Source organism: Passer domesticus, chromosome 14 (genome assembly GCF_036417665.1).
Source record: "Passer domesticus isolate bPasDom1 chromosome 14, bPasDom1.hap1, whole genome shotgun sequence".
Taxonomy (NCBI): Eukaryota; Metazoa; Chordata; class Aves; order Passeriformes; family Passeridae; genus Passer; species Passer domesticus.
The window spans coordinates 1113039-1126684 of NC_087487.1; the positions used below are offsets into that span (position 1 = coordinate 1113039).

General features: G+C 38.6%; 1 protein-coding gene across 5 annotated transcripts in view; it reads right to left on the reverse strand.

Annotated features, from left to right (window-relative positions):
* Positions 1 to 13646, reverse strand: part of SCAPER (S-phase cyclin A associated protein in the ER) — a 138792-nt gene that overhangs the window by 110083 nt on the left and 15063 nt on the right. For 4 of the 5 annotated variants that reach the window (XM_064389663.1, XM_064389664.1, XM_064389662.1 and 1 more), the window contains exons 6-8: positions 6723 to 6823; positions 6157 to 6273; positions 4066 to 4226 (exon numbers count right to left, since the gene is read on the reverse strand). In XM_064389663.1, the coding sequence (XP_064245733.1) occupies positions 4066 to 4226; positions 6157 to 6273; positions 6723 to 6823 (379 nt within the window). Of the gene's footprint in view, positions 1 to 469; positions 517 to 4065; positions 4227 to 6156; positions 6274 to 6722; positions 6824 to 13646 lie in introns of those variants that run through there. The other variant, XM_064389666.1, reaches the window with a different exon arrangement.

The following is a 13646-nucleotide window of genomic DNA, read 5'->3' on the forward strand; positions in this document are numbered from 1 at the left end:
GACAAGGACTGCTCAGGCCTCTTGTCTCCCACCCCATCCACTTTGGTAACTGATGGGACCACAACGACTCTGCTGTATCTGGCTTAGGACACAATCTGGCCAAGAAACTTCCCTGGCAAGTAACAGACAGCAGAGACTGGTCAGAAGAATTGCTAAAATCAACCAAAAAAACACCACTGCAGCAACTTTTGGGTTGCAATTCTTTCTGCTTGTCATTTGCAAAACAAGACTGTTGAAACACTTCACTTCTATTTGTTCTGAAAATTGAAGTCACCTTTTACATAAAAGCATCTTTTCTACATTAAAAGGATCAGAAGATAGCCTTTTGTTGTATCTACTGCCTAAACATAATTTTATTAACATCTAGATAATAAGATATATTAATCATATAAATGTATCTTAATAATTGTACTAATATCTTTTACTAATATCTACTAAAGCTTATTCTACCAAAAAAGAATATTCTTGCCTGTCTTGCCTAGTTGTTCTTTGTCTCGTGGCATATTTCTTAGTAGTCTAAAATGACAGAATGAATCAGAACAAAATTATTCACAGCACAGAAAAAACCATAATCACAGTTACCAAAGTAAGAATGAATCTTTTCATAAAAGCCAAACATGTTCAATTTTTAATTTGCATTTGTTCATTGTCAGATTCATATTTATTACCCAAGACTCAACCAAGCATTTTAATAGCCTAGAAATACTTGCATTTGAAAGAATATTGTTTGGTGATTTCTTTAAAGTGAAAGCAGTTTTAATTCATGTATGTATTCAGACTCCTGACCTACCTGGAGTCAGTTTAACAGTGTGATGCCACCTGACAATTACAGTGCACCAGAAGATTCTGCTATTTTAATTCACCAAGCAGTTTAAGGTTCAGTCACTGCCAGGCACATTTTTAACAAAGAGTTTGCAAGCTAATATGTTTATTGACTTTAGATCACATCTAATGAGAGACAAAGGTAATACTCAGTGAGGCATCAATCTGCCTCCATATTTTTTCCCTCTGTGTGGAATTCTTACAGCCCAGTAGCCATCTCCACAGGCTACATATCACATGCTGGGTTTGATTACTCCCAGAGCTTTGTAAATGAATAATTCATCTGCCTACCCTGATCATTCTCTAGTTTCATGTGAACTTGGCTGTCCCTGCCTGCTCTTGTGTTACATGGATGTGACAAGCCATCTGTCATCTCGGGGCCCTCCCAGCCTCCAGGCTCTTGGGAAGTTGCTCCATCTGGAAGAACTGGCCAAGGAGCTCACTGGAAACAGCACAAACAGAAATCCAGGCACCTGTGTGCAAGCTCCTGGAGGTTCTACCTCAGGAGATGCACAGCCCTTCTAAGAAATGTACTTGCCAGTAACCTCCTGCCCAAACCCCCACACAAATAAACTTCAGGCCCGTCTGAGCCCAAACCAGGCCAGCTGCCTGAGAGGGCTGGACATCCTGCAAGGTCTCCAGTCATAGGTACATTACAGAGAACATCTCTTCACAGCTATGGACATGAGCAATTCATACAAGAAAGATGATAATGATACTAATAAAAATTAAAACCAACCAGATTTCAAGTACAGCAGCAGAAAAAAATTTAGTACTTCTGAGAAGTTCACATGTTCTAGACTGTTCTTTGTCCTAAATCCTGTAATAACATTATTTCAATTGTAAGCACCTATTACATTTCTAATACACACTCTAAACTTGTACAATTCATCTCACTTTTTACCACAGGCACCAGGGAAAGCAGAAGCAGAAATTGCTCAGACAGTAAGAACAGACTACATTTCATATTGTAAAAAACACTCAAGGATCAAAGACAATTTTTTAAAATTAATTAAAATATTAAGGGTAACAGTAAGTTTAATGAGGGAAATGAGATAAGATGATTTAACCTCATTTAATTATGCATTCAGAAAAGGAAAGATTAAAGAACTATATGGAAAAATAATGCATTTTCTTTCTCCCTAAGGGCTTACTTAGTTAAATTTGGAAATTGCATCAACCATGAAACAGATACAGTATCATACCACTCATCCACATCAGAAAACCATTGTGAGACCTAATGATAATGCTGGTGGAAATTACTGGAGAAAAAGCATCTGGGGAAATCCTGTGGCTGTAAGCCCCAGCTGGGCTTTGGGTGGGCAAGGGAGCACTAGAGGAGGCAGGGGGAATCCCTCCCCCAAGGTGCCCCAAACAGCTGGGAGTGCACTAGCTGGGCAAGGGGCAGAGCAGATGATACACAAGCCCCAGAGCTGCTTCAATAATGCATGTGAAGAGCCCCTGTGGCTCCCTTCACATAAACGTCACAGATTTTCTTCTGTTCTCATCAGTGGGGATCATTGGATCTTTCCAAAGTGATTCCACCTCCCACACACAGGACAACATGCCCCTACAGAGAACTTGATTTGTTAAAAACATAACAATTCAGCCACAAACAAATCACTGAAATTCTCCAATGCTCAATGTCAGCAATTAGAGATTCCTAAGAATAAACGAAGTCTAGAGGATGACTGTTATTTCTTAAAGTGAAATGTTTCGAGTCTGGATTGCATCCTACATTTGATTGGGAGATTACAGAACACTTGTAGCCAGTACTACAGGACCTAAGGGACTTCTCTCTCTTTGGAGCTCATCAGCTGAAAGTAACATTCAATAAAACACAGCACAACACTGATTCTTCAGCCCTATAAAAGCTCTGAAAGTAACACAAGGATCAAGTCTTTTGTTTTCCTCTTAGCCTCTTAAAATACATTACCCATATTGAAATACAGATCACTTTTATTCCCTGCGGAGCTAGTAACAGTCTCCATATGCACAAGAACACCTAGTAAAGGGATTTTAGCAACAGCTTGGAGCCTGTTGCTCTATTACGAGTGATAATCACCAGAAAAAGCTTCTGTTACAAGCAACTTCAACTACTGGTTTATCTCAAAAGTGGAATCACACATCAATTACAGTGCTGAGAACTCAGCCACACAGCTCCTGCTCTCTAAGCAGCTCCCTACAACTGTACACAGCAAGCTGGTCCCTCAGGCAAGCAGCAGCCATGGATCCCTTGGGGTATGGCTTTGATGGTTCTGCTCTGAGTAGAGGAACCCACTCCTGAACTCATTCACATTACACTGCAAGACCCCTGGACAAGGTGTTTTACTTCCACCATAAGCCACAAGTCTGCAAGTCACCATACATGACTTCTACTACTCCTACGCTGAACATACAACTATCTTAAATTGATACATGCACTTCCTGGAACTTTTTTTAATTAAAAAAACTAACCAAACAAACAAACACAAACAAAAAACCCAAAACAACAACAAAAAACCACAGCAGCACACTTTTAATTTTCTTTCAGAATATCCATTTCTACATCCTGCCTGATGGTTTTGCAGAAAGTCATCTGAGACCACACATGAAGAAAATAAATGAAAAGAAATGCATTTCTGAAGACAATCTCAGAGATCCAGTGCAAAGAAACTAATTTTATAAATCAAATGGTTGTTTTTTATGTCTGCAACTAAACCAATCTTTTCTAGAACAAAAGATCCGGAATCAAGCATTCTTCAAAAAGCATCTTTAGAGAAAAAATTCGTAACTAAATGTGGTAACTCTTGTCTTCCAAGGAAAAAATATCAATTGTTACTTCAGCATAGTTCTAATAGCATGTTCTTCCAGGACATATAAACTGTCCTGAGCTCCTCCCAGACTCCTGGACATGCATTATTCTTTATATTGTTAAGCCAACCCAACTTGCAGTCAGTTAGATTGGCAGTTTGTGACCAAAGACCTTTTGCTTCTTGGGATGTTATAAACTGGTTTTAACAGCTCAAATTCCAGTTTGTAAAAATACAGCAGAATGTTACCCACACATCAAAACACACTTTTGTCTCAAACTTAACTATTGCAATAAAAGGCTGCATGAATCTTTTATCTCCATATTGAATTTAAACATTGTATTTTGCAAAACTAGGTTTAATTTTGCTTAGAACACAGGTCATCACATTCTGAATTCACTTTATACCACAGAGTTTGTGAAAATAACTTAGGCCACTGGAGGGGACTTGCCATTTCTGCGCAGCGCCTTCTGTGCCGGAGGTACCAGGCAGGCTTGTGCTGCTGCCAGCTCAGGATTGGCAGCTTTACTTCCATGGTTGGCTTTTACCTTGTCAGCCCAACTTACACCAGAGGGAGCCAGGCGTGTTGCAGAAATTGTCACTGCAGGGTTCCTAAATGAAAGTCAGAGCTCTTTTTAGTGTCTGATCAAGTAACAGAATGGTTAGAAAGCTTTAGCAGTCTCTCAGAGACCATCAGAACAGTGCCAAACAGAACTACCTCTCCTTTGGCAAACTCTCCAGGTTGCAGCAATTTACATTGAAAAGTTGTTGTAATTTGCTCAACTAATTTCTGTTTTAATAAACAGGATTAAATTTAATTGTTGTGATACTAATTTCTGAAGGCATTAATGTTTTTGGCAAGCAAAGCAATGCATAATAAATTCTACATACTAAAATTGAAAAATATTCCTGTCATTTCAAGCCTGGCATTTGACCATTTAGTACTCCCAATTCCTTTTCATGAAAAATAATGAACAGAATTTTCCTACTCATCCTCCATATAAGTGATTTTATTTATCACACCCTTCTTGTTATCTCTTCTTCAAATTCTTTTCTTTTTGCATCAATGCTGTTGGATACCTCTGATTGTCCCTGTTTCTAGTTTCTGTACTTTTCCTACTTTTTCTACACTGCTTTAGGAAAGATGTGAAGATGACTACAGGTATGAATCATTAATTTCATTATTTCATTATTAAAATCATTAATTTTCTAGAGGTAGACCACTACCTTCTCTTATATCTCCTATTCCTTTCCTAATAACTCCTAGCATTCTGCCAAAAATTTCTGTAGCACCAAGTATGTCTCAGCCCTTATTTTCCATCCTATTTTCTCTCTCACACACAAAATACTGTAGCATTCTGGGGTTGCCTTGCTTTGAGACACACAGTAAGAAGAAAAAAAATTGCAAGTGTGAAGGATAAAAAACTCATCTTGCCGTTCCCTGCTCTAACACACATAGTTTCTCATCATGTCCCTGTGATTGTGAATAAAACAGTTCCAGCAGCAATAGCAACAGGTTATTACAGCCAAATAAGGCTTAGCTGAAAGACTAATTGTGCTGAGCTGTTGTGTTCTAATAAAAATAAAAGAGCATTGATTTCCACCAGATTCAAGTGTTTCATTTGAGAGCTTGTGCATATTTTCTCCCCACCACCAGGCATTTCAGCAGACACCTCTCAGATGTTGCCAGGTAGGCATCAACAGATTCACCTACACAGGGCCTACACCAAACACACTCTGGTTTTCCACCAAATACACTCTGTAGTATTTTTGTAGAAACATTTGATATGCACAGTTTCAGAGAGCTCAATCCTCAGCGGTGCTGACCAAACAGTCCAGTATCACATCCCTGCTGAGGACACTGCAAGCACTCAGGAAACTGGGCAGTGTGCTCCCCAGATCCCAACAAACCTGAAGGAAGCACAGCACACAAGATTTCAATGGGCCACATCTGTGCTCTCCAGAGTGACACAGCATCAGGCAGTGCTGCTCTAAATCTATGCATGTTTTTGTTGAACTGCTTTCAGACATTTTCATTTCAACAAGTAAAAGATGCTCTCCTGTAGTATAAAACATGCTCTATATTTGAACTAGTATCAGTTTTCCCACACATCAGAATCATCATAATCTCACCTTACACTCACTCCTTCTGACCTGTATTTACTTCTGCTCGCTCAGCTGGCCATTCACATTGCACACAATGGCAATTTTAAAATGCCAGTGACAGACATTTTGACCTTTGTTTTGTAGAGAGAAGAGAGTACTAAACAGATCACATGAAATACTTAAGAGTATTTTATCTTCAGGTCTTTGTAATGACCAGTAATTAAATGCATTACAAAGTCTGGAAAAAGTAAGTCCTTGATAGGATTTTCATTTACAGATCATGGGGTTTTTTTCCTAGGAATGCAAAAAATTGCTTATATGATTTAATTACAACAAAACAATACAAGGGTTACTACAGAAAAATAGTGCATTCATAAAATTTGCTTCAAATTAATCTTTATTTTAGCTTCAATAAACTTCTCAGCTGGTTTCATACCCAAAATTTAAACTCCTTCGAGCATTTGATGTCACACTAATCCTGTCTGTGGAGGGACTTGGGATCACGTGGCGTCCTGGAGACATTTTCTTTACTTCCCAAGCCAGTGAAGTTGGTCTGCAAACCCAGGAAAGAAAAGTTTAAAAATACAATTCACAATAACTCTTCCTCTATCATCTTAAAGCAATACTAGAACCAACAAATGTTCAGTATATTTACAAATCCTGCTGAATTTAATCATACATCTTAGCAATTGTTTCTACACCAACTACAAAACCTATTATCCAGACCCATACCCAAAATAATGCCTCTTCTCAATACCACAATGTTTATTTCAAATTCCAGTACAGAGGAAAGCATCAAACCAACCACTGAAGAGGAAAAGATGAGGGAAGGACTGGAAAGATCCTCTACTTCTAAGTGACAGTGACAATGCACATGAAATGTCCTCACACCCATTTTGTCCAAAAGAAAAACTGGTTCTATTTACTGAAGCTCTACTAGAAAATGAAGTTTACTGTGAACTTTACTCTCTCTGTAGATTAAAAAAATATAAATCTAATTACCTGCTTTGAGCATCAGCTTTTTCTAGCTTCTCCTGTAGCTGTATCCAATCAATCAATGCTTTGAAGTCCCTTACATAGTTATCAAGCATCATCAGGACTTCCTGAAAAGCAACCATCACATCAACCTTTCTATTTAAAAATAATCCCCCACCCCAATAAAGGAACTGAAAAGAAAGAAGGACGTTTACTATTTAGCTTTCTCATTAAAAATAAATCCAGGAAAACCCCTGAAAACAAGAAGGCCCAGACAATTAAGATTTTTATGTGAACAATCATTAAAACATTTATCCTAAGAAAAAAGGTGCACATTCTTCAAGATCTGTGTCAGCATCAATGTGTAAGGACAAAATGGCAGCATTTGCAAGAAAACAACTCTAAACACACATAAGGATACCTGTTTCATTATTTATGCCCCTTTTTGGTCAGAGTTATCTTTTGAAATATACTGAACATACATCACCAAGAAGGCAAAACTGTATAAAACCTAATAGGTCTGTGGAAGACTAAAAATATCACAATTGATCTGTTTGTGGAGTAAAAGTAGACAAAACTACACAAAGGCAACAGCATCAGAACCTGGGTGGGATTAAAACATACACTGCCAGAAACTATGTGGGCATGCTGGAGATTTACTCAGAATATGCGAAATCTTGATGAAGTAGTTTGAATCTGGAACCACATGTTGGTCTCCAACAAATAAAATGAACTGTTACAAAAGGACATGTCACTTAACTTCACACTACACCAGGAAACGGTAGTGGCTGAAGAGACTTTAAATTTCTGATTCTGATTTCTGATTAACATATCCTTAACCTTGAGAAATTATTGACTGTGCCTATGGATGCCCAGGTGGCACAAACATGTAAGTGTAGTACCTACAGGATGGTCAGATTAGATCCAGAAACAATGAAAAATTCAAGGTAAGTTGCCTCTATGCAGTTAATGGCACCAGTTTTTCACGGCAAAGCAGAACAAAACACAATATAATGGAACTCTCAGCTGTGTTACCTTGGCAAACTGCAGCTATCTACTGCCACTGGCCGGGAAAAGAGCAATTCTTTGTGTTCCACATATAAACTCAAAAATCATTGACTGAACATGACAAAACACACCTCCTCAGCAAAGCTGAATATCACCAACACAGCACACGAATGTCTCTCTCAGGGAGAGAGTCTGAGCCCATGTCAGTCAGAGAGCAGCTTTCATAACTACTCTATCCCAGACAAGAAAAATGTGTCCTGTGCCCTGTTGTGACAGTGTGCTGAAAATAATCAAAATCCATGAATGAACCTTGAATATGAAACTTAAATGAGCTTCACATGCAGAATGTAAAACACAGACATAACTTTATGGTATAAGGAAAAAAAATTAATGACAAAATGCTGCTGTTTCACAAGTTATTTACTATGCCAAAGTCATTCCTGCTGTTAATTAGATAAATTTTCTGCTCAAAGTAAGCAATTATTATTTAGAAATTTAGGGAACAATTACAAATGAGAAGGTATTGTTTCTTAAGTGTATAACTACAAATTTTAACATTAAAACCTTTGACACCAAAGCCAGTAAAAACACTGTCCTACAGTCCAAGTAACTAATGCAGATTGTTGTAACATCACATCCCATATATATTTACTTTTAATTGTCCTTCTAACAGGAAAAAAAACCACCTCTAACACATGAAAAGTGCTTTTTCATAAAAAATCATATGGAATAATATTCATTTTGTTTAACTTTGAAATTCAGCTTCAATTTTGACATGAGTATCCCTACTCTTTATGACACACACAGAGCATATGCTGGTTGCTGTAAGGGAAAGGCACCACAAAGTCAGACACCAGGGAAGGAAATCAATCAGAATCCCACTGCTGATGCAGAAGTTGCTCTTTGTTTTGAAATATTCCTCAAAAATGCTAACAGATATCTTTCTTACAAAGCAGTTGGTTTACAACAGCAAAAGAATTAAGTAAGGTCTGCTACAAGAAATGAACAAATCAAGTGTTTCAAGCAGTTCTTTTTTCTGTTCCACTAATAAAATTTCAGCTTTCTAATCCAATTCATGTCCATTTAGGTTAGCCCATACTAAGTTGTGCTGACTATTACTAACAATGAGAGCATAGAAAGCAAAATTTAATTCTGAATCATTTACTTTTCAAGTCAGCCACTAACATATTCCTCTGGAAAAAAAAAAGAAAGAATTAACGCAAATATGAGTTATATTTCTGAAGCTAGTTGGCACAGGAAAAAAACACACTAAATGGTTTAACCTATTTTAAGGAATGTTTAGCTCCACATTATCAGAAATGATCAGAGCAGACCCATGCAGCTGTAACCCGAGCCATGTTTTATGAACAAGGGAATACAAACAAGACAAGCAGCTGGAGCGGCCCCACACTCACTGATGCACATCTCTCTCCCTACAGCCATGAGGGCCATTTTGTCAAGCAGGATGGAGCAGAACAAAAGTGGCTCTGAAAGCGCCGTTGCAGGCATGCAGATAACTCCATATAGATGTCCAGCTAAAATTACCAATTAGCTCTCCACTGGGCTGCTGGGGCTTCGATTGGTTTGCAGGGCAGCCGGGGCTGGCGCAGGGCAGGCCGGCCGGCGCCGTCCCTTTGTCCTGTGACACAGGATCCCGGCGGCGCTCCCGGGCCGCCCGCCCTACCTGCGGCACTCCCGCAGCCGTGCTGAGCCAGCCCGAACCGCGCCACTCGAGAGGCTGCTGACAGAAAGGAACCTTCGTGGGCCACGCTGCGCCTGCACTGCAGTCAGAACGATTTTATAGCTCGTTATTTCTCAAGGTCACATCCATCCTGGACGGTTTTTAAAGAGACAGTTTGAGCTAAGTAAGAAAGCAATACTGCTGAAAAACAACCCTCCGAGGAAAAATCAGTGACATGAAACTCAAACCAGCCACAATGCAACTCCTGTTACCTTCTCCTCTCTGTTCTCATCAATTCTCTGATCACCAGTTCTGCATGTCTCTTTTTTTTGTCTCCCCTTCTTTTCTCCAGCTTTCATTGATTACTCTGGTTGCCATGTATTTATCTCAAAGTTGGACTTCTAGCCTCTTCAACTGTGTGATCCTATAAATTACTTTGTAATCAACAAAGATCTTCAAGGGAACAATCTTCAGTCAGGACTCGGGTCCTAGATAGGCCCATTGTAATCCCACTGTAAAGAATGGAAGTGCACTTCAGAAAGCCCTCAACCACTTTGAAATGTCCTTTCATGCATTTATTCTCCCATTCTCAAATAAGGGAGAGACAAACAGGGTAGGAAGACTGTAGGATTTTAAGGTTAATCCAACCCAAAATAATAGCACATGCATCAGAGAAATTAATTCAGTCACCACATCTGTACTTTACCTTATGTGCCAAGCTAGAAATATGGGTTCTATTTTACAAACCATGGCCACTTTATGCTAATGCTAGTAATATCAATACTGAGTATTTTAGTTTATGTATTTACAAAATAAACTTCTTTTTTTTTATACTGGAGCATGGTTTTTTATAGCACACAAACTAAGTCCCTTCCTTTTTAAAATGTATGTTTTCAAAGTTAACTGGATGTTTCAGTAATTTGACACAAAAATTGCTTCAAAAATTCCTTGTAGCCTTTTCATACAGTTGAATTACAGATAATTAAAGCCAGCTCTGAGGTTGGTTCAACCAACGTGATTGTCAAAGCGATTCTTACAGCTTTGGGAAAGGATGAAAGGAAGCAGCTCCTCTAGACAAAAGACTCTCCTTATATCAACTTCAGTATGTGGCAAATAATATTTTCAGCAAGCACATGGTTTCCTAGACCCAAGTGTTAAATGCAGCACATCTGGCTCAGCTCCTCACTGATGTACCTTGGACATGGCAGCCACAATCCCCTGCACCACAAGGATGTGCTCCAAGGGACCACAACCATTTGCAAAGGAAATTTTCTCCAGAAGAGTTAATGCAGTGGCACATGCAGGGACTCAATCACACAAAATTTAAATACACGCATGTCTGATGGAAAGGACAGAGAGGCAGGAACGGGGATACCCAGACTGCCAACTAAAAGACGTGCTGCCTTTTCTGAATAGATCCCTATTGTTAAAGGCCTCATCCCTTTTTATCTGTAAGACTGAATGCTTGATCATGAACCCATTTTCCTGTCCTTCTCTGTTGATTCATCCATGGAAGATGCCAATGACGAAAAAGTAAAAGTCCATAAAGAGGCAGCAGGAATGCTCACAGATTTTCACTGGGCACAGACTGCCACAATACAGCCAATAAGCTACTTATTTAGGAAGATATTTACTCTTGGAAAATATCCCCAAATTCAGAACTAGAAGGTGTATTTTGTGAGTGAGTGCTGTGTGGCAGCCTTGCACCCTCTGCCACACTCCAGCTGCAGTACTGCCTGTCCCAAACGCCAGCAATGGCTCAGCTGCACGAGCAGGGGTGAAATCAGGGGAATTTGCAGACCCAGGCCCAAAAGCTGCTCTCAGAGAGGCTCCTCTCTGCTCCTGGGAGGCCTCAATCAACTCAAACCCTCTCAGGCATCCCCTGACCCAAAGGCCTTAACCAAAATCGATTCTTTCACTGAGGAACATCGTGCAACGTGTCTAAACTTTTAATGAAAGCCTTTAGCCACCTCCTCACCTTGTGCTGTATGTGAGGAGCAGAACAACAGAACTCTGCTGATGAATTTTCCATTTCATAAGAGGGAGTAAGAATCTCAAGAAAATTTAAAACTGTTTTCACTGAACCAGACCGATTTAAGAATGTATCTGTAAACTTCAGAAACAAGAAAAGGCCAAAACCTTCCAGAAACACACCAGAAACTTTTAGAAAACACAAGAGATTGTACAAGCTCTAAGTCATGCTAAACAGCAATGTAAAAATAATATAGAACTAAATTTTTACATGTTAAAATTCAGCTTTTTTTGAAAGGAAAAGAACAGCTGAAGCTGATAATTCATTCTAGGAGGAAGACACCTCCAAAATGAAATTAAAGGTAGTTTGATATTCTTCTATACTTGCTGTATCATTAGTTGTTAGATCCAGTTGCTCAAACTCTATCAATGAAGGGTTTACCTAAGTGTGTAGTGGTTTTTTTTATATATACATGCACCACACACATATATAAATACAAACTAAGTTGCAGAGAAACATGAAAACACCATAGAAGAACAGCAGCTGAAGGCATCTGCTGCATTAACCAAAACTAACTACAGAATCTGCCTTCTACCCACCTACAGATCTTTTGGTCTTAATACCTTTTATCATACAGCAGGAGATTTAAAGGCATTACCATTTCTGCTCTGCCTACACTTGCCACCCAAACCTAGAAAACAGTAGGTAAAATATTTATATAAACATCAGACACACAAAACCCCAACTAATATAGAGAATATCCACACAATTTGCATTTCAAATGTTGAAGGTTACCATCATATCTACTAGGACATATTTAATCTTTTATCACTATTGCACAAGCTGATTTATATACAGTAAGATGATGCTTAAACTTGAGAACTCTTCATTTATTTCAGAAATAATTCAACCATATTCATTACACCTTTCCACACAAAGCATCCAAGCCATATCTATATATCTACATACATGATTTGAGAGTTCTCAGTTCCAAATCAATAGCAGAATACCAACTTCAGCAGAGCCCAAAGCTGAGGAAGTACACACAAGCACTGATCTTCTTACACACATTGCCACTGTTTGGATCCTCACCACAACCCCTCTGTCTGCAGTTTCAACCACAAAGAGCCACCAGAGCCCTCTCCCACTGGGGAGCATCAAACATCCTCAGTGACAATGCAATCGATAAATCTGCAACAGCTCGTGAGGACACGGGAGAGCAAAAGGCACAAAACACTAAAGACCCCCAACTAACACTTTTATACCAGGTTAAACAGAAGGTCTAAAATGCCAGAAGTTGTCACGTTTCATTTTTACATGGGTCTTCTTTGAAGACAACCTTTATACAACTACAGTGTTTAAATAGAATAGCACCTGCCCATTTGACCAAGACAGAAGATTAAAGAGTCAAAATTGACGAAGTTTTTGATAACATGAATTTATCTTAATTGAAAGGATTTTTCAAAATACCACTCAAAAAATGAAGGAAAGGCTAGCAGTGGGACTATTTTGGTTTCTTACTTAATACTATTTCCCATCTATGTCCAACAGTGAAAACGAGAGAAACTGGACTGTCTGTCAAAACCACCATAAAATAATGACAAATAATAGAATTTATAGAAGAGAAACATTATTGGTAAAAATTCTTTGCAAGACTAAGCAGTTTCACACTTCATAACTTAATTAACAGAAATTACAGTAATTTATCAAAAGAATAGTCATAATTTAACAGTAACCTGTAAAAGAAAATTCCATACAAAAGACCACAGCACAAACACATATTCCAGCTGCTTAGGTAAGGCACACTTGTGCTGAGAAAAAAGACTTTTGAAAGGCAAGAGTAACATGAACATTACATAAATTTCACAACATTTGACACTGGACTGCCCTGTTTGCTCATTTTTGGTTTTTTTCACTTCTGTTTTGCAAACACATAACCTGATCCACACAGATACATCCATCATTGTCAAGAGTATGCTAAAATGAAGACTTTTCACTCAGGCTACGTCGTATCCCCATCCAAAAGCAGATCAAGTAGCCTGATTAAAATGTTGAACGATATCTAACCACCAAAATATGTGATAATGATACAAATACGCTTCTGTTCTTTCAGTCACAAAAGTTTAAAATGCTAATTTAATTACAATGCAAGGCTGGCTGACTTTCTTAAACCAAAAAATTCTACAGAGAAGTTTCCTGAGCAGGAAGACAGTTCAGTAACAAAATGTTAAATTGTGTTAGACCAACCAGAGATTTGGAAGCCTCTGAGCTACTGTTCAGTTCTCAAAGC